Source organism: Nothoprocta perdicaria, unplaced genomic scaffold (genome assembly GCF_003342845.1).
Source record: "Nothoprocta perdicaria isolate Ctin4 unplaced genomic scaffold, notPer1 scaffold_32, whole genome shotgun sequence".
Classification (NCBI taxonomy): Eukaryota; Metazoa; Chordata; class Aves; order Tinamiformes; family Tinamidae; genus Nothoprocta; species Nothoprocta perdicaria.
This window is the reverse complement of record NW_020455555.1, coordinates 3,681,715-3,707,338: the sequence shown is the minus strand read 5'-3', so window position 1 is coordinate 3,707,338 and position 25,624 is coordinate 3,681,715. Positions and strand designations below refer to the sequence as shown.

Sequence of the window (25,624 nt, the reverse complement as noted above, 5' to 3'; positions counted from 1 at the left end):
TTTCTTTTTTTTTGACAGACTGTGACAGAAAAGCACAAAATGAATGTACCTGAAACCATGAACGAAGTCCTTGACATGTCTGACGATGAAGGTATTCAAAATAATCCCTCACACTTTATTTCACTCKTTCCTTGTTGTAAGGAGAGTGGTTTAAAAAACAAAGCAAACAAAAMCAGTCATTATTAGTTGACTAKCATCTTTGCACACCTGCTCTTATTTGACATTGATTGCTTTGTTGACATATTGATGTTACTTAATTATCTTGTTTATTTAAATCATGCAGTTCGTAAAGCCAATGCCCCTGAAATACTCAGTGATGCTGAATATTTGTCAGATGTTGAAGAAGGTATTTCTACATTTTTGTATTGCGGTGATGTTTAACTTGAACATCTTACTTTTATTTATTTCATCTCTCTGGAAATTAATCCTTGAGATAATTTTTCTTATTATCCCACTAACAATAATTCTTCTTCATAATTAAGAGTGCTTTCAAAAATTCTTTGAGCTATTGCTGATAATCCTCTAATTTTGTCTGAATCTCTCCCTATTTTTCACTCAAATTGCTTCCACTATCCCGAATACTCAGTCCTTTTGCTGCTGCTTCTGTAAAGGAGAGGATAGATTGATGACTGTAATTGAAAAATTAAATATTTGACAAAAGAGACCAGTATAAAAATCTTGGGAAGAAATAGCTGATGATGAAAGCTAACAGTGGAGGGAATGCAGTTGGTTGTATTGGAAAAAAAAAATGAGTTCAGATGTGGATCCAGCTCTGAAATGATTGATTCAGATTGAATTTGAGCCCTTGGCCTTGAAGAAAGTGCTTTCAGAGTGAAAGAAAAATGTATAGACATTGCATGCAGTGAAAGCACAGCAGGTTGCGTTTGTCTTGCACAAAGAGGATCGTGTCCTGTATAAGAAATGTTGGTGCTTGCTGGGATTCAAGGACTGCCTGCAGCAGCGGTTGGGTGGTTCCTTTCCCCTGGAGCAACCAGGTCCCAAAACCAAACCCAGAAGCAGGCAGGTCTGAGCTGATGGAGACAGAGCACCGGTGTCCTATAGGCTACTGCACTACTCAAAATATAATGCAGTGGTGTTGTAACTGGCCATAARGTTGATGCCTGATAGTTGTGGTAGTTGATAGAGCGATACCTCGATACCTATGGCGTTATGCCACTGCTCACTGAGGAGAGGTACCGTTAGGAAACATTCACATAGGAAATGATAAAATAAAATCAGAAGCGATGGCTTTAATGCGCAGCGTCGTTTGTTAAGGCCCAGTGCAATGCCTGGAGCAGGGTGAGAGATCTGAGGCAGGGTTTTGGCCAGGGTTTCTCACTTGAACAAAACAAATTGAAAAATAAAAGCTGTTTAAGAATACAGGAAATACAGCCAGTTCCTTACTAGTGAATATATTATGCAACCATGTTATTCCTGGAGGAGCCAAGAAACGGGTTTATATATAACAAGGTAGTTTTCAAAGCATAACACTGAATGGGAACTCTCAAATCACATAGAAATAGCTATTAATGCATGAGCAAGCCTTGCAGCGTGCCTGCCCTGCAAGGAATTACCAGGGCTGGAGCAACCACCTCTKGCCCTTCTCCCTTCYAGGTCCTGTACGTCTGTGAAGGTTGCTGCTGCCTSTCACCACAGCTCCTTCACATTAACAGGGCATTTCCATACAGAGCACCYGCTAACACTACTGGAAACAAATACTTCCAAAATGGTGAAGCAGCCTGGCAGGTCTCATTGCCAGGGAGCTCATTTCCAAGTGAGCAGGGCACAAATTTACCTCCCAGATCCAGGCTCTCCTACCTCACCCAAAGTTAGGGTTAGCAGCCAAGCTGTTCAGGGACTATAACTTACTAAATAACTTCTCAACAAGCCACAAACCTCAAGGAGCAAATGCCCACTTCAGAAAACTCCTTCAAGCTAATTCTAATCATAGGAAAAAAATAAAGGCTCTAGAAATAGAGCTCCAGAGGCGAAAGTCAGGGAAAGGTTTCCTTGAATTTGTCTTGCTGTGTCGCTACTGTCCTGGGCGGAGCGGGTGCAAGCGGAGGAACCCGCGCGAAGAGCAAATGCTTTGGGTGTTGGGACTGTTTGCTGAGAAACAATGCGAGCTTTGAGCTCCCTGTGGGTTCCTGCCCGTGGGAGGTGACAATGCTCTTTGGTGTGGAAGGACACGGCTTTCCAGCCGTTAATGGGGATCCCTGTGTCCGCGCGGGAGGAGCGAGCGCGGTGCTGGTGAGTGCGGCGGCTGGAGCTCCTGCCGCCCCCCGCGCAGCCACAAACGTCCTCGGGAACCTCATCTGTCCTCAACACAMAGTGTATAAAAGTGGCTGTTTTATTGTGTTTTTATGCTTAGCGTTGTCTGAGGTTTTGTCTCTGTAAGCTTTTACAGCATTTCTTTGGTTTGGCATGGGCATTTCTCTGAATTTGCGTGAAACCAGAGTCTTGGGTACAGCTAGGAGCATCCTCCTCGCCCGTGGTGGGAGGTGAAAGCYGCAGTTGTCTCCAGCAAAGCCAGTGACAAGTGCCCCCTTGGATCCTAGACTAGGATTAAATTTTGTCCGGGGGTCTCCCAAGCCACATAATGCCCTCTCTTCTGGCACCAAAGAGCCTCTCCTTCCCACTGATTTTGGAAAGAGCTCCTARAAAATGTGCTCTTGCAATTCCCTGCGTGTACCAGGCAGGAACTGCATGGCCCAGCAGAGCTGGCAGAAGGATCCCTTACCTTCTGCTAAGGAGACCTTGGTAAAATTGCCCAGCAGGACTTGAGGAAMATGGGGACACCCTCATCTGTGATACTGCCTGGAGTCCTGGTGGGCCTGGGAAGAGCATGGGAGAAGGTGTCCGAGATGAGCAGAGAATAGCTGAGGAGCCTGCACAGCCCGGGGAGGAGAAGATGAGGGCTGAGTGGTGGGACCGTGTCCAGTAAAGGGTGGTGGGGTGGAGAGCAGGGCCCGTCCRGCCTCTGCCAGAGCCCCGGCACCGGGACATGGGGCGAGCCGGGCAGGAAAGGCTCTGGCCATTGCCCCACGCCAGGGTCGGCTCTGCAGCTACTTGCGCTGCKTGTGGGGAGCACAGCGAGTGTGCAGGGTGCCCAGGGGAGCTGGACGAATTTAGAGGGGAACAAAACACCCGGTCAGTGMTATATAAATCCCCTGTGGGGTTAGAAACCCCCTTTTCAGGTCACTGCCAGGCTCACAGGCTGCAGGCATGGCCTGTGTGTGTACAAATGTGTGTGTATGTGTGTATATATGTGCGTGCACACGTGTGTGTGTGCTGTGCTGTGGCGGGCGCGGAGGGCGGCGCGGGCGCGCGGCGTCGGGTTGCAGCGCCGCGACCCGCGCGCTCCTGCAGCCCGTTGCCGCGGCCGAGCCCGGCGCCGCACGGATGCGGCCGGCCCGCGGGAGGCGCAGCCCAATCAGCAGCAGCTCTGAGGGCATGTCTGCGGCCGGATTAACGGGGCTTGGCTTTGCTTTGCTAAACCTGAAATAACCGTAGTCTCTCTTTAGTGTTTTGGGCCGTATCCGTGGCGAACTTTTGATCCGGGTTGAGAGGACAGGGATGCACATGTCCTAAAATACACACGGAGCCATCGAGATGTTAAGAAGATCTGAGTTGTTGTGTGGAAAGCGAATATGACCCGCAGGGATTAGTTTGCTTGTGYTGGTTTGGAGATTAACTCTAAATCGCTGCTTAAGGACTAATAGGACTAATAGGAATTCTTGGAAACACCAGGGAAAAAAATCTTATAGACCAGACTGATGGAAATGGCTTTCCAAAACAGTAAGACTTTTTCAAGTTTAACTTGATATATGATGTTTCTGTTTGTGTTTTTTTAATGCCTTATAGTGTGTGCTATGAACATCTTAGCTTTGAGATTGTTACTTAAAATAATCACTGTTACTGGGGGGCCGGAGAAAGTTGGTCTGTTTATTTTGCTGTTTGCGACGCGGTGGCCGAGCGSGTATTTTTAGAGTTGATTGTTAGTGCAAAAGCGGCGCTCGCGGCGCTTGCCCGAGCTCGGCACCCACGAGGGCGCCAGGCTCCAGAGAAACACGACTGGAGAGGCAGAGCCGCGTGCCCGGAGCCGCTCACCTTGCTGGATGAACTCCAGAGCTGCTCTCCCGTGCCCCTCTTGCAGGGCTGCAATAAATGCGTTGCCGGGAGCGGCTGGGGCGCCTCCCTCCGCTCTGCCCCGCGCAGGGGCCGGGACGGGGTGGAGGCGGCCGCATCAGGCGCATTTTCGCCTGGCTCTGTCAGTGCAGGAATGCAGGTTTGGGGTATGATGTAATGCTATGCAAATCCCGGGAGCCAGGGCCAAGCGCGCATTAACCCTTGCAGCAACCGCCTGCCTCTCTGCACGCTCAACTTTCCTAAATTTCTCTTTCTAAAAAGAACTCATCCTCCTCTCGGTTAACGTCCACGTGTCGGACGTATCTGAGGCTTTGCGCGGGGTTAGCGGGGTGGTTCGGGGAGGGCTGAGCGCGGCCGGGCGCTGGAGCGGGAGCCCTCCAGGGCCGCGCTTTGTTGGGCTCCCCGCGGAGGGGCTTGTGGGGCCGCGCTCCCCAGCGCGCCGCGGAGGAGGCTCCGGGAAGTATCCGCCTTATCCCGCGGAAGGGATCGGCGTGGGGGCGGTGGGTGTGCGGCGCCGAAGCRCCCGGGCGCGTGTACGGGGTGGGCCCCTCCTGGCTGCTCGGTGCCGGGGGCAGGAGGGCAGCCGGGGCAGGGCTGCTGCCTCCACCGCATGCAGCACTGGGCCCGCTTTAACTTGATGGGCTGGGCTTTAGGGCAGGAAAGCCAAGGTGCGCGCAGCGGTGCCGAGCGCCACGCTAGAGAGCCCTTTGGCTTCCTTAAATAAATGGGCACAAGTCATCTCTCACAGAACTCGGCTTATTGGATTTCTGTGGAGGGAGACTGTGCCCCTTATGTGTGCGCCCATAAAACAACGTTCTCAGGCCGGCTGGGCGGGCGGAGGGCTGATGTTCCGCTCGGAAAGAGCCCCGGGGCGAGCGGGGGTGCCCGCATCGATTTGCTTGCTGGAGCAGGGGAAGGGCGCTGGGAATCACGGAGAGCACAAACCTTTACCCTGCGCGGAGCTCCTGATTTCAGCCTGCCTTTTGTGCCGCAGGTGAGGATGCAATGACAGGTGACACGGACAAGTACCTTGGACCTCAGGACCTCAAAGAGCTGGGCGATGACTCCTTGCCGGCCGAAGGTTACATGGGCTTCAGCCTCGGCGCCCGCTCCGCCAGGTATCGTATCTGCCGCCRCCCTTGCGAACCTCTGCAGGCCGAGAGCTTCATCTCACCCAAAGCTGTTTTGAAAGGGAGTAGAGGGGGTGGACTTCCGTGTCAGGGTAATGCTGCGTGTTTAAAGCATATGCTCATTGCTGTTTTGTTTCTTATTCTTTATTCATGTTGGCTTCTTATGGCAATGATTCAGAAAATTAGCTACTCATTTTTTCTGGTGTCTGCTCATGCTCTGGACGTCTCGAGGGAACCTCTTGGCTAGCAGTTTGCAACCTCTCTAACGACTCACCCAGAACAGCTAGAAAAAGCAAGCTCCTTCTCACTGCTGCCTGTCAAGCTGATGCCCACCTTGGAGTATTCCTTACTGGCCTAATCTAGCAAAAGGATGTGAACACCAGAAAAACTGAATGACAACCATTTGGCTATTCTAGTGCTTTGATTTCTTCAGAGGTTGCCAGTGAATAGCAGAGAGCCAGTATAAGAAAACACAAAAATAAGAAAGCAGTAAAAAAGGTGTACCTTAAATTGAGTTTCATTTGACACGATCCAGATTGCATGCTGCAAAAAAAAAAAAAGGCCAAAGTTTCTGTGAACCCGATACAACACTGTAGGTTTGGTTTGGTGTAATGTCTGACTGTGTTGATTTCAACTTGTGTTTCTAGATCAGCGTTTCAGATTTTTTTTTTTTTTGAACATTGCTAAAGCCTGCTCTGTGCATTGCTCAAAACAAGCAGAGCGGTATGGGCAGAGATTACTTCCACGTTGTGGATCTGCAGTGTGTTTACCGACRGGCGAATTGTACTGAAGCTAATAATTAAACCTCATGAGCCAGAGCCCTGAGGACTTTTTCCTATACGGTAGTTTAAAGATCTGTTTTAAAAAGTGATTTCATTGTCTAACTGTGAGTGGCAACTCCCATAAGGTAAAGCTTAGATGTCTACCCTTCGATCTTGTTTGTTATGGCTCCTTCAGAAACGCAAGCATGCAGTGTAAATTTGCTTTTTAGCCTTGCCCAGCCATGTTTTGCTTCACTTACAATTCCTAGGTAAGTTAATAAGTGTTTACATGATAATACATGTTCGAGGAATGCCAGAGTGCTCTTAAAATAGACCATTAGTTGTGAACTCAGCGAAAGGTTTTTGAAGGGAGAATCCTAGACCTTTGCAAAGCGGATTGCCCGGGCTGCCATGCAGTGTTTGAAGAGCAGGCAGCACGAGCGAGCTGGTGAATTGGGCAGCCCTGGCGAGGGGCCACGTGCGGCAGGACCGGGCTCACCGGGCACCTTTCCCTCCTCACGGGCTCCTCTGCTCTTGCTGCGCCAGCGGGAGAGCAGAATTTCCCAATCCAGACCCGATAGGTAGATCTGAGGGTTTGCCTTCATGTTTTCTTTTCTTTGAGAGAAATCTAATGTTCCCATGCTTCGGACCTTAGCAGTGCCATTCCTATTTGTTGCTGCCTAGCTCATTTTTACATTGCATATATGTTATGCTCAGAGGAGACAAATACAGAGTTTCTCATGGCAAGTATTGCACTTAGCAAAAAGTATTCGGTGAATGTTTCTTACTGCTGATTCTGAGTGTAACATTAAGAAATAAGCACATTAAAAATGTAAGTCACGCAGCCATAACATCTTGCTTTTCCCGTCTGATTCTTTGCTTTCTATTTCTCCTGTTTCTTTTCCACTGTAAATTGCTTTAGTCCAAAAGTCAGGTAAGAAGGCATGGCATCGTGTTACATCTTTCTGCTGCTGCCATCGCTCATCTTCATTTTATTCCGCATTGGAAAATGACATGCTTTTTAATTTGATTTGTTTATTTATTTATGGTTGAGGTTTGCTCAGCGTTAGAGAACATTCCTCTGTGGTTGTAACAAATATAACTGGATTTTTTTTATACCCTTTATCATGTAGAAGTCTGATTAACCTTTGTCTACAGTGTGCAATAAAGATCCCCATTCTGCCTCTAGCACATGGAGGAGCGTGTGCTAAGGGACTAGACAAGATGTATTAACAAGTACAAAGTGCATGAAGCAAGTTGTAGAGTTCTGAGACTGAAAAATGTTAGTAGTTAAAAGTGTAGTAGTTTGTTGGGTGTTGCTTTTTATTAATGCACATTTTTACGACTTTATTTTTTGTCACGTAGCAAGCATGTCTAGGCCTGCAGCATGCTTTTAGCACATACCATAATGTATCTTCCAGGGTTAAGTGTAACACACACTCCTACTTTGATTAAATTGCAACACATTTGGCCTGATCATAGGTAATTTCTAAAGAGTTTAACATCCACAAAATAATTCCCCAAAGCTCTGGAATCRGTATTTAATCATTAAGAAGGAAATTTCTTTTTTTTCCTCTTCTGCTTCAAAGTTGTTACCCTCCTGTTCTGCCTAGGAGTAAGTGAATAACTAGGGTGTTTATAGCAAAGTTGAAAGTGGTTCAGCCACAGCGACGGAATGACRACAGAAAACTTGCTCTTTCTGAAAGCTGACTCAGCGATCGGAGCCATATGGGCAGACTGTAACCTACCCTCAGCTCCCGCAGGACCTGCCCTCATGGGTCTTCTTGCAGGATCGAGACGTGCAGACGTTTCTCAGAGCTCACCTAAATATTTGAATACACTCTTCTGGTTATTCTAAAGCCACAGCATTGCTGCTGAAGCAGTAAACATTCAATGATTGTTGTTTATGCATAAGACAGGGAGGGGGATATAGCAAAGTATTTATTATTCCATTTGTGCCCTTCCCTTATATTTATACCATAGGTGATGTATATTTTGCCATCTTATGCTATGCCCTGGAAGTTGCATGTATTAATTTTTTTTATTTTTATTTTTTGTTCATCTCATTGTCATCCGCACTTTCTGTGATAAATGGTAAATACAACAGCCTCCGCTCCTTCAGTTCGGATAGGTCCTACACGCTGAACAGGAGCTCTTACGCCCGGGACAGCATGATGATCGAGGAGCTGCTGGTACCAGCAAAGGACCAGGTACGTGTTGCCTCTCCGCCACCGAGGGCTTCGTGTTCTGTTGCAGTAGGGGACAATGTTCTGCAGGCTCAGCYGTCCTTGCAGGGACTCTTGCTGCTCTGCTAACTGTTGAAGAGGGAGAAGAAAAGAGCTGAAAGTAAGAAACGATGGATTCACAATGGTGTGATCTTGGTCCTGCAAGAAGCAGGGTGCTCTGGTCCCAATCCAGAGAATCTTTAAGCACCTGATTATGTTTCTGAATGCAGAACTCTGCTTTGAAGTCAGTGGGAGTATCTGTGAGCTTAATGTTAAATATATCCTTAGAGCTCTTTGTTGAGCTGGTACCGATGTGTTCTACACTGAGCACCCTGTGTGTGTAGTGTGAGGATGATGACTGCATTTGTCCATTCTGTCTGCGTGTAGCACTCCAACTGTGCCTTTATTTTTTCACCCTGGGGAAGGATTTGGCCTTGTAAAGATTGTGCTATTGTGCACTAACCAGTTATGTGTCTTCCAAATGTTTGTGCAATGACTAATACAAGAAAAGCAGAATCTTTTGCCCTGATTATAGCGTGGGAAAGTCATTCTAAAAGTTAATGCTGGTGGTAGTAGGGTGCTGTATGGTTTTTTTCTGAGCGTTCCCTCAGTGTTTGGTTGGTAGACTTGTTTCAGACTTTCAAATCTAATTGAATTTCTAAAAGAAGAATTTCTCAATACACATAAGGCAGATCTGCTGGGAAGCCGATTAAAAAAATCCACATAAAAGTCTTGTGAATTAAAGGACAGCAGAGTGGTGCTGTCATGTGCACGTCCTGAAAGACCCTAAGATGGGCCATAGCGAAGCAGAGGTTTTCTGCTGCCCTTTACACAGAGGAACGTTTCAGCAGGGGCAAGGATGCCTGCACAGGGAATTACTGAGCTCAGAGGAGGTTTTCTCTGGGGAAAAAGTTCACAGAGCATTTTTACAGAGCTTTTAGTTCCCTCTAGGATTTTAAACCTTAATTGAACCACTCCATGAGTTCAATTGTAGTAATTGGTTATTTCTTTCCTTTTGAAGTCAGAAAATAAAAGCTGCAACTACTGGCATTAGGAACAAGAGATGATATTTTAGGGCTGAGAACTGCCAGTCACTCTCATACTTCCTACCCTTAAACCTTCAGAGAGTCTTCTTGAATTGATGGAAATTTCAGATGTGAGGAAGGCTCTGCAGCCTGAGAACACATTATGTCATGTGATGATTCTGGCCATTTTTGTAATTACCATCAAAATAGATGGAGTTAATTTAGCAACTAGGGAATGTTTCAGTAGACAGCACAGAGCTTGTTTTAAGTGTTGTTAAATAATTGTTGGAGGACTTTGATCAAATTGTACATCATTAACCTGCTTTGTATTACAAAATCTCACTAGAAAATAAGGAGTTAGGGCAGTCTGGGCGTATCATCCAACTCTGACGTGAACCTTTTGCATACTCAGTTTCTTAGACCAATATACATCTTATTGCAGTCGCAAAGTCTGAGATTACAGGGAATTAATTAAGTATGCTTATATGCTTAGGGATGCTTATTAGTTAAGTATGCTTATAAAAGTATTTAAAAGAGAAGGGGTAGCTGGCAACCTTTTGACCAGGTGGACTTAGAAGATCTCTTGCCTGTCTCTTCCCACGTTGGCTGGGGGACAACTCGCAAGGCTGAGAAGGGTCGAGCAGGGAAGGTTGGGAAGCAGCCTTTGCTGAGCCCCGGCTCCTTGCGGGTTGCTCCGGGGGCCGCTGCCGTTCCGTGCTGCTCCGTGCTGCCTTGCTGGCCCCACCGCGGGGCGGCCGGAGCGCTCAGGCCACGCTGCGCCTTGGAGCGGAGCGCTCCAAATTCCCGAGGCCCYGGCTGTTACCGTGAAGGCAGCAGTCCCGTCCAGATCCGAGTGACTTCCTCTGTGGAACAGTTTGCATCAGCCTCCGAGTTTGCATCAGCCACAGGCAGGATGCATCAGGCTGTCCATTACCTAGCAGCTTGGTGAATCTCTTCTGTCYGGATAAATTCTTCTGGGAGAAAGCAGAAATTCTTCAGTTTGCTGAACTCTGCTCTTATACARCCTGGCTGCTTAGTTGTGCAACCAGCAGCATCCTTGCCACCAGAAATGTCAGAGTTGTTTTCATGTGTTTGCATCAAGCCCCACCACACCCCGGAGCACTTTCAGTAACAGAGTTGGGTACATTTAATCACCCTCGGCCCAGGTAGGGAATGCTGTGGCCTGAGCAAGCACTGTCCAACCCTTCTGGATTCTCACACTGCAACTTGCCCAGGAAGATTTCTTTCCCTGCCTGGAAAATCCAGCACTTCAGCAGATCAGCAAAATGAGGTCAACAGATGTCTGCTGCTTGGGAGATCTTGGGTCCAGCTATTAACTTTTACTAGTCTGCTCCTCTTCCAAGATTATTGGACGCAGGCTTTGTGCCGTTGCTGGCTGAAAATGTCTCGGAGAGCTCTGTCTGAGGGCGCCTTGTCAGAAAGGAGCGCGTCAGGAGCGTGGAAAGGAGCGTGTCGGGAGCGTGGAAAGGAGCACGTGAGGAGTGTGCTCGCCGAGGCAGCCTGTGTAGGCCAAGGCACCCCAGGGGTGCAGCAAGCAGCTGCACAGACAGTGTCTCTGTCTCATGGAGGCTGCTTTAGAAAGATGCTGCTGGCCAGGAGATTGTGTGGCTGGGGCTGGAGCTTTCTGCCACACGCTGTTGAGCTTTAGTGTTTTTCATCTGTTGGGGCAAATGAGATCCCGCGTTTTTGTCTCGACAGAGATGCCCTGCTGCATGCCCAGACCTCGGTGCGGTGACCCTGTGGGGCTCAGCAGGCATTTCAGTGACAAACACTGACTTGCATTGTCCCTCTTTTTAGGCATTTCTTTAAAAATCTTGGCAAAGATCGTCATCACTGGGAAATGGAATAAACTCAGCTATTTTTTATTTATCTACATTTTTCTGCAACTTCAGAGACCAGCTATCTGGATCTTGCAGGGGTTGGTATTTATAGTTATGTGCTCTGTGGGAGCTCTTATAAAGTTCAATCACTTGGAATAACTGAAATCCACAGAGTTGGCTTTTCTGCATAAACTGCGGGCTCCTCCTGAAATGTGGAAGAATCCCTAGTGTTCTATTGGAAGGAGTTAGAAAATGGTCTTCATTAAACTAAATTATGATACACTTTCCGAAACAGTGCTAACTAAACCCACTGCTGTTGCTTAATGACCATTGTTTTTAATGCCATCCGTTTTACCTTTTATGTCTGATGCCCTGATGCTTTTTCTGGTATTTCACACACCATCCCTTAGCAGCAGCATCTTTGCCCGTGTTACAGGGCTGTGATTATGGGTCTTGTGGAACTAAAATGTGCCAGGCAGATGAGCCTAGTAAAACATGTAAGGTAGCAAAAGGAGACAGCAGCCAAGGGCATGTGCTGCAGTGTTGCACAGATCACAGAGCAAAGCTGTACCCTGCAGATATTCTTATTGATCAACAGTAAGCGATGATATTGATGGGTTTGGGCAAAGCAAAACCAGGGTGGAGATGAGCAGTGTATTGCATGGCAGCATCTTCACTTAGTTTTATTCATGTAACTTGGGGTTTAGAAGCTTTCCAATCACCCTGGGAATACAGGCAGCCGGTATTTGAGGATCTGATCTGTTTGATTTCCTAGGAGGAGAGGATCAAAGAAAGAAAGAAGAAAAGAGCACGTGGCTGACATGACTTCTCTGTCACAGATCAGGAGAATTTATAGCATCAGCACTTGAGCCGGGCACAGGGTGTTGCCAGTGCAACGCCACGACAAGGAGCAAACCACTTGTCACCGTGTGTTGAGCAGTGCAGTTCATGATAGCACCAATAGGGCAAAAACCGGTTTTATGTAGATGAGTCGGGGCGGTAGCACCCCAGACGAGGAGGGCGCGTGTGGGTTGYACACGCAGTGCAGACATTACCCCCTCCTCCCACCGCGAGCGCCGATTCCCAGCTTCAGTTGTGCAGCTGCTGCTGAAGTTGTTCCCGGGCTCCGCTCGGGTAGGCAGCGACCGGTGGCGCTGACTGTGTGGGGCTGTTGGGCTGCCCGGCCAGCTGGGCCAGCGGAAACGGCTCCAGCAGCTTTCCTTGCATACGGAAATGAAGGCTGGAGAGACAGAGTTGTAGCTGAAGAGCACAGCAAAAGGACACACGTTTGGGGCTCTGTGTGTGCAATCCAAGTTTCTGTTACGGGATTTCCAGTAATTCAACATCTAGGATATCAGTAGTGTTAAAGAGAAGAGGGTCAGATGTAAATTTAATAGAATTCTGTTAACAAGCGTGCCTTTAAGACCACTATTTTTCATGTTCATTTTAAACTTCTATTTTTTCTTTCTATTTTTAAAGCACCTGACGTTTCCAAGGGAATTCGATTCTGATTCTCTCAGACACTACAGCTGGGCTGCAGACACCTTGGACAATGTTAACCTGGTCTCAAGTCCCATCCATTCTGGGTAGGTTGTTTAGCAGATTTCCTTTGTCTTTAAATGGGCAAGTGTTTTGTTTCACAGCAGAATGCAGCCTGCTGAAATGGCTGATAACATGCCTGTTCCTGCTCCTCTTGAAGCCAGTGGCAAAATTCAGGTTGACTTCAATGAGGGTGCTTAATAACAGCAGTCAGGCTAAATTCTTGCATATCAAACCAAAACTTGCTTCTGTACTTAAATTTCTGAATGCCAAAAAATTGTAGTCCAACAAGTTTTCCTCTAATAGTYCTGCTTTTCTGTTGCTTGTGTCTTGCTTTTATGCCTTGTAAGGTGATTTTAATTGAACCATCTTAAATAGTTTGGAAAATAAGATCAAAACTATAGTGTTACCCTTTCTGTCCTTTCACCTAGGAGAATGGGGGATTTTAACTGCCTATTTTGCCTCCAAAACTCCTGCCTGATCTCCAGAATCTGTGTTTTGACCTTCCTTATACTGCTCACTCATTTACAAGGCATCCCTGTAATTACACTGTAATTACAGTGCTTCYTGGCACTGCCGCTTAAGGTTGATTTAAATGCAGTTGCAATAGTGTTTGGATGCATTTTGTAAAGATTTACAAACAAATGTGTACCTCAAAAGAATTGTTGCATGTGAGTTTGTCTAGTATGAATGTTTATTGTATGACTTTCAACAAGTGCAGGGCATAACATTTCATATCCCTTTTATTTTACATCCCTATTTTGTGACTAGTCATGTTCCTGTAATGTAAAGGAGACTAGCACAAACCAAAGCATTTCAGTCCCACGATAATACCAAGCCCCACGAGTCCAAAAGTGCAGTCCCACAATACACGTCACACCTGCTTYAGCTGACTGGAGCTCTAAAGCAGTGCATTTTTTTGGTCCTGATCCAGTAAAATACTGTATACGGGCAATGTTAAAGCTGAAAGGTCAAGAGGTTCAGAGTGAAAAGCTGACGTCTGTTTTTTATGAGAGAATGRTAGATTGGCCCTTTTGCATGAGGGCAGGGTGATATGCAGTCAAGCTATTCCTGGAATATGTTTAATTTCTTCTTAGTCACTTACAATAAAGGATATTTTATAGTCCCTCTGCTTCAGTGGGTCACTGTCCTTGTTACAAGGTTTGTTCCCCTAATACCAAACTTCAGTTTTCTTTGCTGCAAATTAAGCCTATTCCCCTAGCCTGCAGAGTCATGGAGAACATCTTACTTTTTAGGTGTTTGAAGATATTTGATCTTCTCTTTTAGAGATTCAAATAATCTCAGGTCCTCCACACGTACCTCCTAGGTCACATTTTCTCCAAATCTCACATTATTCTTGCTGATGTCTTCTGGCTCTCGCCTGTTCAACAAGCCAGTTTGGGCCCCAAACCACCMAAGAGATGTCCCCAGTACTGCGTAGCACAGAATCGTTACCTTTGCTGGCCCACCTGACCTAATCCTAAGAAATCCCCCAGCTGAGCATCAGCATTTTGGAACTGCAGGTCCCATTTGACCGTAGCACCCCACTGGCAGGCAGAGCTTTGCTGCTCTGAAATAAATCCACATGTAACATTAATGTGTAAGATACTCCCTCCCACAATGAGGGATCAGCATACTGCCCGAGTTTTGTTTGAGGTGGTATATTTCACATTAATTGTAGTTTACTCCGACCTTCTACACGCATGCAAGAACTCATTTTTAAGGCAGTGTAAGGAATGACATGAGGACTTGATGTTCTTTTCAAATGTCCTGCCATGCATCTCTTTGTATATTACGTTTTGGAAAATAAACTGCTATATAAAAGCGCAAGAACTGAAGCTCTGTTGCCATAATTTCTCTACTGCCGTAGGTAAATTGCAGATGTTTTCTCCATTTCTGTAGGCTGGTGTGCACTTGTGTCGATTAATTATATGAACACTTTCTTTAGGATTTTTTTTCCCGTGTGTAGCATATTTTATATGACAAAGCTCATGATATGTGAAGCAAAAGGCAAATCATTTCTGAAGTTGGCCTTCAAATGTGTTGCTTTTGTTATTTTTCTGATTGTTACTTTTCCTTTGCGCTTATTATTGATATTTTCTGTTGCCTGCTTCTAATTATCTTATATTAATTTTTCCCATTTGCTTTCTAAATTATTTTGCAGCTATTCCTCTCCACTTCCCCAGTATGATTCAAGGTGATAACTCTGTGCTTTCTGTGAATCCTCATTTTGCTTTTTTTCTTCTTTTTTTTTTTTTAATTTTAACTCTTATCCCACACTCAGAGTGCGTGTAGATGTTTGTAGTGCATCCGCCCACATCCTCATCCTTCTCATGTATTCAAGTAGCAATGCTCACTGGCATTTAGCACCGTGTTTTAGAAATCATACTGTAGTTTCCATTATTAGCCGAGTCTTAATTTAGGTAAGCACCAGCTACTAATCCATTCTGTTGAAAGTGCATGGAATACTGTTTGAAATTCCTGTTATTGTTTTGAACGGTAGGTTACTAACCTGAATGCTAAAGGGGGGAATAGTTGATGCCACTGCCCAGGATGACGTTTAGAGCGCCGGACGCGAGGGTTGGTGTGCCAAGGCCACATTTTGCTTTGCTTTATAGCGAATTTTAGCAGCCTGTGTTGTTGGCCYTTGGCAGTGAGTTGGGCTGGCTCCTTGCATTGCTCCCTGAGGAGCACGCCCGTGGTTGGCCTCTCCTTCCATGTGCCCCGTGGCATCCGCCTCTTCCCATCAGGGCTCACCATCTACCAGGCGGAGCAGTGGCAGGGAGGTAGAACAGCAACATGCTGACAGCAACRTAAACATGCAGGGGGCTGCTTCCTGAGTAAAGGGGAGAAAGAAGGAAGGGTCCAGGTCCTCTAGAGCTGGCTCCTTTGATCATTATGCCCTGCTGTTAGCAAACAGAAAGCTATTTGAATCAAGAAAGTTTACTCACACATTAGATTTCTGCAACCAATAAATATTGTKGTAGCTTATATACTCTATAATTTAAAGACTAACAGTCTTTTTTTCACACATAGATCTAGTATTTGTAGAAAATATTTGGTTAAACGTTCAGCAAATAGCCCCTTCTGTTGAAAAATAGTTGTTCATATGAGGAACTGGGATACCCTAGTGGCAGCAGTCGGTTTTGTTCAGTGCTGTATTTTATCCATGTTTTGTGGTTTTGTGAGCTGCTTGGGCTGCAGGAAACAAGCAGTTGGAGTTAGGTCAGCTCCTAGGACTGCTTCACCTCAYCTCTGTCCGGAGATATACAACATTGTGTCCAGTATATAGGGAATTTTGACTGCAGTCTTGCTTTTGTGCAGAATTTCCTCTTCCCTGGTTGTCCAYGTGTCCAGATACAACTGCACTTTGCAGGACTGGTTGATGCCTGCCAGCTGTTACAGGATTACAACTGTTATATCGAATACAACTGTCTTAAATGAGACCCTATTCATCCTTCAGAGCACTCGGGAGGTTTTCACAAAAATCTTTAGCACCATTCCAGATTGTTGTTTCTCACCTTTATTTCAATTTATGGTAAGAAACCGGGAAGATGGATGGCTTCACCTCTTAATTACCTTGGTTTTAGTCCCTCGGAGCAGAAAGTTTTGGCAGCAATCTTGAAAATGGTCCCGCTGCAGAGCTGCCAGCTCTGCCAATGCCTGCACGTCACACAGGAGGAGCAGACAGAAATGTGTTGGCACCAGGACTGAATGTGTAACTTGTGTTTGGGCTGTGTTTAGGGTTTTGGTAGGTACAGCTTCAGAAAGAGCAGGTTTATATAGAGAACTGCAAGTATCCGTTGGGCACTTGTGTAGAAAAGGAAGCAGGGAAGTCCCAAAAGAGATTCCCTATTTGTGCTTAGCCATAGAGGAATCTAGAGGTTCAAACTCCTAAAATTGAAAGGATTTTTGCAGCAGAGTTTTGAAGGAGGTTGAATTCTGTTGCCTGCCCTAGGAGTCTGTTCCCCATTACTGTCATTTTTTTGGCAGAGGGAAGTGGGGGTAGACCATAAAACTTCACAAATGCAACTTCTCACTATTTTGTAGACGAAAAAAGTTGTGATTATTAATGGTAATTCTTAATATTCCTTATWTCTTTTCCTAACAAAGAGATTTTTCTTTAAACTTACCAATTACCAGGTAAAATGTAATTGTTTCCCTTGTAATGAATGAATAGAAAGGTGTACCCAGGACTGACGCCGGGAACGGCAAGATTTGGTCAAATGCAGCTTCTCGGTGAGGAAGGCCGTGCTGGCTGGAGGCTGAGGGCAGGTTCCCGCCAGGGCCCCGGGCTGCCGTCCCGACCGTATCCGCCCTGGCTCCCGGGCGGGTGGGAGCACAGGGGATGGGGGACTGAGCGCCTCCAGATGGAAGAGCAGTTTGAGGCTCCGCTTCTCCCCCTTTCTGGTCCCTTTCTGCATGGGAGGCTCTTTGCTCTTACTCATGGACAACAGCAGAACTAACAGTTACGGGGTCCAATTAAAACACTAAAGCRCTACTTACGTTTAATTTACTCTTTTAATCCGATTGCTCAGTAGCAGCTGCACCTTTCGCCGTGATGTTGCTAGCGCTTTAGAAATCCCTGCTTTTGTTAACCAAGTGTAAGTATGAACTTTAAAGGAACCTTTCAAATCTCTAGTTTTCTAGTTTAGCTGGGCTCGGGAGGACTTTTCTAGTGGTACTTTAAAGACTGTGATTTGTCGATGAACTTGCGCTTCTCTCTGCCCGGTTTGTGACCATTTTCACCAAGGTGTTTCCTTCTGCCCTCAGTTTCCTGGTTAGCTTCATGGTGGATGCCCGTGGGGGCTCCATGCGGGGCAGTCGCCACCACGGCATGAGGATCATCATCCCGCCGCGCAAGTGCACGGCGCCCACGCGCATCACCTGCCGCCTGGTCAAGAGGCACAAGCTGGCCAGCCCCCCGCCCATGGTCGAAGGAGAAGGCCTGGCCAGCAGGCTTGTGGAGATGGGGCCGGCAGGGGCACAGTTTTTGGGGTGAGTTACCTATGAATTTCACTGCTGGCACTCTCATTGCATCTTTTGTTTCCTTTATCCTGCCGATCTGAGTAGTTAAGCATTCAATTTACCTCATCTGAGCATGTAAGATAAGCTAGGATCCACGAAGTACTAAGAAGTGCCAACCTGCCGTTCCTGCCTTGGAAGCAGCCTGGTGCCTTAGGGGGAGCTTTGCCTTGTGGCGGCTGCAGGGCGGAGGAGCCCAAAGCAAGGGCAGCCCCGAGGAAGCCCGTCCSGGCCGCGGCGCCGCTCGCTCGGCCGAAGGGGCCTCGGCCCCGTGGCCGCACGATGGAGCAGCCCGGGCTGAGCCCCGGCGCGCGGAGCCACCYGGCGTGCCCGGGCCCTTGGCCACGCGGCGCTGCGCCCAGGGCCACCAACCCGCTGCGATGGGGCACGTTTTTTTACCCCCCACCTTTCCCCGTCCCTGCTCACGGATTTTGTTGGTTAGCGCGAGCGGCGCCCCGGTGCAAAGCGCCGGTCCTGCCGGGAGCGACAGCGTGTTCCTAATCTCCCCTTCTCGTTTCTCTTCCTGCTGCATGGATGTTATTCAGTAAACTGCATCTTCCTAAAAGCCCTCCCCCTCTAAATGAGGGCGAGAGCATGGTTAGCCGAATCCTGCAGCTTGGTCCACAAGGAACAAAATTTATTGGGTAGGATATGTACAGAAAAGATACAGAATGTCTACAGTTTTCTTTTGTTTTCAATTTTTTGTTATTCCCATTTTTTTTCGGTTTTCTGAAGCTTTCAGTTGATTTCTGTCACTGAAAGAAAATCATAGTGGCTTGATTTAATATAGCTCTGCTACGACCTTGTGCTTACAGGCATGTAAAGTTCACTGCCAGCATTCTGCTTTCATAACTTATGTGCTTCTGTAATTTTTTAAATTTTGAAGTGTTTCGACTGCATCAAATACATTTTAATACACAGTGACAGTCCTTTCAGTTCAGCCTTGTGGTAGAGAAGGTATTTACAGGCCTTGAAGTGAGGCTGTGATGGGAAAAGCATTGTAAAATTACTTATGGAAGATCACTTGGAAAAATGTCATTGAGTAAATGACTTCATTTAACAATGTTGGAGAAATAGTAATCTTTTCAAACTGCAGGAGGCATCTTATTAATTTAAAAATGAATTTAAAAGCCCCTAGTATGCTATGGAGAGGAACTGCAATGTGTATGCTAAAAAATGTAAGAATGTTTCTGTATATTTTTGACTGTTGTTTTCAAACCATATCATGAAATTTTAGTGTGTTAGGTTTTCAAAATATTGGTGTTTGGTGTTCAATACCTGTTTAATACCTTCTCGCTGAGTATTCTTGTTAATCTTCATGCACAGAATTGTGTGGTTTCTAAATATTTACAGAGACAGTATCTGACATATTAGCCTGCAAAGATTGTATTGCAGTGTTTTCCATTTGCATTCCTTTCTGACTAGAGGGTAAATACCTTAAGAAACCATGTATTTGAATTTTGGGTATCTACTTGCTGTGCACAATGGGAGGCAGCAGCTACGCTGCTTCTTAAAGGCCTCGAGATCAGAGGAACAGCCCGGGTGTTTCTAAAAGCATCTGAAATATGCATTCATTAAACTGCCTTTTACTCTTCTTGTGGCCAGAGGAAAAAAAAAATCCAACTCTTCTTCTGGACTTGCAAGTATTTTTGCTCCCTTCGGCTGCTTTGGTTTCCTCAGTGAGGTAACTGACTGGGTAAGGGGCAGCCCGGCACCTTGCTGGGCACAGCTCTGCACTGTCCCCATGGGCAGTGTTTGCTTTAATCGAGTGATTACAGAGAGGTGAAATCCTTTACAACCTCTGTAGGAAAATAGTGATACTGTCTATTTAAATGTCTTAAAGCTGCATAATCCATAACTGTTCACTTACCGTGTGATTTCAGCCAGTTTGTCTTAGCATATTTTACTCTGCATATCCTGCCTGTGAAGCGTTTGGCAAAAGTGTCTGTTTGTTGAGGAATGGCACATGAAGTGAATGGTGGTTTCTGTTGGTCGTTCACGATAACCGTTTAATACTGCACTTGAAGTCCTCTGTGTAAGGTGCATTGTCTGGTGACATAGGTGTTTTATTTAACCACCTTCCCGTCCCCCTTCCTTTCCCCTGAAATGTTTGACAGTTACTAATACCGGTGTGGTCGTGCTGTTGCTTGACGCAGAGAAAGCCAGTCTGAAAGGAGCTAAACTTTGCCCAGGGACGCTTCCCGTACGGATGCTGCAGCTGGGACTTGGGCCGTGAGAAGCAGGAGGAGAAGGAGATGAGAAGCGGCCTGTCTGGTTGCACAGAAGCTGCACGAACGCAGAGCCAGAGGGAGCTTTTAGAAGGCCGGGACTTAGCCCGAAGTCTAAATCCTGCACGCACGCACAGTCCCTCTTGCAGTCAGTAGCTGCTGCATGCGTCGGGATGGCCGGACTGTTTCTGAACCAACTTTTCCCCTTTAAGTCCCTTGAGCCAAACCCTGCTTTTGATTTTGCTGATGGCAATTACAAGTCAGCAGTGCTGTGTGTGCTGGAGGCAGGTTACATCACCTACATCCCAGGATAAATGAGCAGGGAAGACTCTTGTTACCTAAATTTCTAGCCATTTTTCATATACGCAGAAGTTTCAAAAAGCTTACGCTAAAAAATAAGCTATATAAAGATTTTTAAGCTACATAAGACTTATAGTTTAAATGATAAAGGATTGTGCAGCTTTGGCAATTTTAAATTCATTTTTACCATAATGGTGCTTATTATTTAAAGCGACTTAAGAATTGAATGCCCATAGGAAAGTTAAGGGCAGTGAGGAGATATATGATTAAAAATAATATGGTTCTTTTTTGTCCAGGCCCGTCATAGTGGAAATCCCGCATTTTGGATCGATGCGAGGAAAGGAAAGAGAATTGATCGTACTTCGAAGTGAAAACGGTGAAACGTGGAAGGAACACCAGTACGACAGCAAGCACGAAGACTTGACCGAAATACTCAACGGCATGGATGAAGGTAAGCACCTCGCGAGGGCTCGTGCGGGGAACACGCGGCACCCCGTATCCCTCGGAGGGAAACGCGAGGGGAAGCGCTGCATGGGGGCCTGAAACAGCCCTGCTGCGGGCAGCGTGCAGGCTGCAGGCAGCGCCGGCACGAGCGGGGAGGCCGGGATGGCATCGCGGCCGGCGGCCGGAGCGTCACTGCTGCCTTGGCAGGGCCACCCGCGGCCACGCCGCAGCCCAGGGGAACTGCGAGCAGCGCCCGCGGAGGCTGCCCGCACGCGGAGCGCTGCCTCCTCCTGCCCGAGGTCGCTTCCCGGGAGCGCTCGGCCTCCATGCCGGTGTCACCCTGCCCCTCCGGGAGGCCTGCCCTCGACTGTGCTGAGACACTGCTGTTTACATGAGAGTCCCCTCAGAGGAGAGGGCTCAGCTGTACGCAGTTCATCAGAAGACGCTGTGACAGAAGGTCCCTGCTGACGCGGCGCAGCTGCGGTGGCAGCACAGCCCCTGGCACCGCGCCGTCCTTCCCCAGCAAGGGCTCCCCAGTCCTCCTGCCGATGTGCACCGTGGCTCTCATGCTCTGCTTCGGAGCGTGCATGGAATAGCAGGTGCTCTGCATTTTGTGGGTAGCACCTCAGAGGGAGTCGTGGCGTGTCGGCTGTGAGCTGGACTGGAGTCCCACGCTCTAAGCAGAAGCCATTCAAAGCCATGAATCAGCCCTGCTCCACTCTGATACCTTTATTTAAATTCACTAAGATAGCCATTTCAGGGGAAAGCCCTCTGTCCTGTTGTTGGTACGTCATACATTTTCAGCAGGGCTTCTTTCAGATGCCCTTTGCCCTTGTGCCTTTATGTTCCTGCAGCCTTTACAGGTGTCTTTCTGTAGCCGTAGACAAGTTGTGGTCACGAATGCACGTGCTGGGGTGGCGAGTCCGCTGGCAGACATGTGCACAGCAGTGAGAGGGCTGAGAAACGCTAATGCTTGTGGCTACAGCAGGCTTGCAGCTGCACCCTGTGCTTTCAGATTGGAAGCAGGACATTTTACGTAACTAGTTCTTTAAGTCTGCAGGTGAAACCAGAGTGTGGCTTGGTTTGTACTTGCCAGCTAAAATACCAGCATAAACCACCCTGCAGTGATTTTGCCACATTTCCAAGAAAAAAAAATCAACTTTATTGATCTTAAAATTCTGTTGTGAACAGCAAGAAAAGAGACTACGCAAAAATGTGTAGAAGACGGAAAGGATGTTGTGTCACTTGAGGATGCTCCTTGCTGTGTGTGGGCTGTGAGCACCTGGTTATAGATGGGAGGCGCAGGCGGGGAGGATGCTTTAGATGCCTGCAGTCCTTAAAGCCGCTCTCAGTGCCCGCAGTTTTGTGTTGCCTCCCCTGCTCTCCTTCTTCTTCCTGCCGTTTGCTCTGTCAGCGCCGTGTCCTGCGTGTCCCACCTTCCTGTGGATAATTAGTCAAGGAGGCTGCAGTGGGGACACTGGTGTCACGGACTTGTCCCACCATGGGCCCCCGGGGTGAGGGCTGCAAAACCCCAGAGACCTTCGCTGCCCTCGTTGCAGGTGGACTTGCTTTTCTAGCACCAGCAAAATGCTGTTTAAGGCTCTGGGAAGAAAAATGAGAGCACTGATCTAGGAGACAGTGGCACCTGGAGTCTCCTCTCACTTCTGCTGCTGACTCTCCTGCTTAGCCTCTTCCTGCTTTGCACTCTCCATTTTAAAGATGAGGCCCTATTTCTCTATGGTGTAAAAAACCAAGCAAACAAATCCTTGGAGGTTTTAAATTGGAACACATTCCCTAGGCAGGAAGTGTCAGCAAGGAGGAGAGCAGTGATAATGATCACTCCTGGTAGAAATTGCCTGTTGCACACTCAGGAAAGGCGATGTCTCTCGGGACAAGTTTTCCCTGTTTCCCCAAGTCTCTCCCGCTGATGCTGCGTTTCTCACGGCAGCCGGGGAGGTGGCGTGGGATTGCCTCCCTTCCCGGGTCTCGTTCGAGGGACACGTGCTGGGGAAGCCTGTGCACGTGTCATCCAAGCGTGGTCTCCTCCAGTATAGCGCCCAGGTCCTCTCCCTGCTTGGCTGTTACGTGGCTGCTTTAAACTTCTTCTTGCTCCTCCATAAAAGAGTTCCTGTTTCAAAGAGTCTCAAGGGATTTTAGAAATCTTCTCACATAAACCAGTAATTTTCTGCTTCAGAAGAGCTTCATTATCCATCATCTCTGTGAGTATTTTACAGTGGGTTTAGTGTCTAGCAGCAAGCAGGGGAATGCACAGGGTTTGCCAGTCAAGCTCATACCTGCCTGGGAATTTAGGAATCCAGTTTGTCTCCTGCACGGACCGTTACTTCCAGGGGCCGCGGGCAGGATGCCTAATTCATTAGAGGGCTTCAGATAATGTCTCTGAGCCAAAGCTAAGGGGAGCTGACGTTACAATAAGAAAATTTCTCCTTCTGTAGCTTCCTGTGCTGCACAGCAACACTGTGCAATTAATCCAAATTACCTGGTGAAAGTTTTAAAGTGGAAAAATGACATTTTAGCACATTTATATTCTAATCTTTTGGAGCTTTAATTGCTGCTTAAATATTCAGAGGAAGAAAGTGCACCAGCCAAGGAAAATAAAAAAAGTCTGCAAGTCTCAATACTGTTTCTGGTCATCCTGCTTTGTCCTGCTGCAGCTGGTAGAAATGTCATGTTTCGAGGAGCAAACTTTCTTTAGGAATGTGCTGTTCTTTTTAAAGGACAAAATGAGAGCGGGAGCTTGCAGAGTGCTGGAACGAAGCCCAGTGTCAGTAGCTGGAAAGGCAGCGTGCAAGAAAATTGCCTGAGAATTGTATGGCCCTCGTGTAATTGCCTTCGTTTGTGAACAGCGCCTGTGTCACGAGGATTTCATTAGTGCCTCTGTGCACACACAGTTGTGCAATTAGTGATATTTGTGATTTGTCACAGAGATCTCCTCAGCGCATACGTGTGATGCAGCTGGTGTGATGGGGGTCGCTACCCTGCACCGTGTTGCGTGCGGCAGCGCTGCCACGTGCCGGGGTCCCGCGGGGCGTCACGGGTGCTGCTGGCAGGCAGTGCTGCCCCACAGCGCTGCCCCACAGCGCGCTGGCGTCGCCCACGCCGCCCGGGCGTGATGCCTTTCCCGCCCGCCTTCCCCGGCCAAGCTCCCTGTGCATGGACACTCCGCGAGCAGGTCTTTCCTGCACGGCAGAGCTGTGGGAGCAAAGAGCCTGGAAATAAACGTCTCTTGAAGGCGGGCTTGGGAAGGTCAGGGTGCTTGTGTGTGTCTGTATTTAGAGGAGAAGGTGAAGGGAGTTTGAATCATCATTTCAGGGGCTCCCCTGCTGCATCCTGAGCCCATGTCCTGCAGCACTTGCTGCACGTGAAGAGACCAGCATGTGCTAGAGGACTGGGGCTTGGGCAGACCCGTGTGGCCGGGGCTGTTGTCTCTCGCTGTCAAATGGGTGCAGGGGACAGCAACAGTAGTCAATTTAGAGATCTTTGTGAGCGGTTTAAGGATTAAAGTCCTCGCGGTGGTTCCAGGCATGCTGGGCCTGAGCCTGGCTAGGCAGGGCCTGCACGTTTGCGCTGTGTCTCCCTCAGAGCTGGACAGTGTGGAGGAGCTGGAGAAGAAGCGCATCTGCAGGATCGTCACCAAGGACTTCCCACAGTACTTCGCCGTGGTTTCGCGCATCAAGCAGGAGAGCAACCAGATCGGCCCCGAGGGAGGGGTCCTGAGCAGCACGACGGTGCCCCGCGTGCAGGCCTCCTTCCCGGAGGGCGCGCTCACCAAGAGAATCCGCGTGGGCCTCCAGGTACGGCCGTCGCCACCGGCCGCGCGTCGGCCTCGGCCCCTGCGCCGAGGAGCAGCAGGGGCCCCTTGCGCTGCCCCCAGCCATAGGGCTCTGTGTGGGGACAGAACGTGTCCAGCTGCCTGCCGGCTCTCCCGGCGCCAAGAAGTGCCCAATAACCATCTGTTGTTACCTGGGGTGTTCACTGCCAGCGCCTGTAGCTCTAGGTAGGATCTGGGAAGAGCAAACAGTTTAAACTCTCCTCAGACAAACTGCAGGCAAAGTGGAGAAATGTTTCGTGGGAGGGATCTTTTTCACTGAGTTCTTTTAGGTGTCACTTAAAATTACTTAATCTGACAAGTCTGATGGGTTCGTGAAACAGGGATGCTAGTTCAGATGCCGTTGCCTGGAATTCACAGCAAAACATTTCTCATCTGTTAACAGTGTTCGTATAAGGGCTGTTGTTTCTTGAGAAACTGGAAACTCTGCTGTTATTGTTATACAGCTGCCTCTACCAGAGTTATTTAGTGTGAAAGAAACACATTTCCATAGCATGTTGTTTCTGCTGAGACTATAGTGTAGCTATACACTCTGTTAGGAAATCCTAAGTGAGTTGGGGAAAAATACGAAGGCGTGGATTGTACCAATATCACCCTGTAGAACTACAAGAGAAAATGTACTAGGAAAAAACCTAGAGAAAGCAAAATGAAAATTGAGTTGTTTTTTGGAAAGAAAATCCTGCAAGTCTAAAACCAATATGAAGCTGTAATTTGAAATGTTTTCCCTGTGTTGTCAGGCTCAACCAGTTCCAGAGGAGATTGTCAAAAAAATCCTTGGAAACAAAGCAACTTTCAGTCCCATCGTCACTGTGGAGCCAAGAAGAAGGAAATTCCATAAGCCGATAACCATGACAATTCCTGTGCCACCTCCGTCAGGAGAAGGTGTCACCAATGGCTACAAAGGAGACACGACCCCCAGCCTGCGGCTTCTATGTAGCATTACAGGTTAGACAGCACGATGCCCTTTGCAAAGGTTTCGGTGGCCACAGTGCCTCTGCACTCGCTTGCTCAGCTGTTCAACTTGTGCTCTCCAGTGAGGGAACGCTCGTTTGCTAGATCCAGTAGAGTCCAGCTCTGCTGAGCAAAGCCGCTGAGGTCATTCACATGGCT

The 25,624-nt window shown here is 47.7% G+C and overlaps 1 protein-coding gene across 5 annotated transcripts in view; it reads left to right on the top strand.

Moving 5' to 3' along the window:
* ANK3 (ankyrin 3) overlaps positions 1 to 25,624 on the top strand; it is a 154,682-nt gene that overhangs the window by 98,294 nt on the left and 30,764 nt on the right. For all 5 annotated transcript variants that reach the window (XM_026042980.1, XM_026042979.1, XM_026042978.1 and 2 more), the window contains 9 exons: positions 19 to 91; positions 284 to 346; positions 5,144 to 5,267; positions 8,148 to 8,250; positions 12,611 to 12,717; positions 17,444 to 17,668; positions 20,520 to 20,674; positions 24,268 to 24,479; positions 25,252 to 25,459. In XM_026042980.1, the coding sequence (XP_025898765.1) occupies positions 19 to 91; positions 284 to 346; positions 5,144 to 5,267; positions 8,148 to 8,250; positions 12,611 to 12,717; positions 17,444 to 17,668; positions 20,520 to 20,674; positions 24,268 to 24,479; positions 25,252 to 25,459 (1,270 nt within the window). The remainder of the gene's footprint in view (positions 1 to 18; positions 92 to 283; positions 347 to 5,143; positions 5,268 to 8,147; positions 8,251 to 12,610; positions 12,718 to 17,443; positions 17,669 to 20,519; positions 20,675 to 24,267; positions 24,480 to 25,251; positions 25,460 to 25,624) is intronic.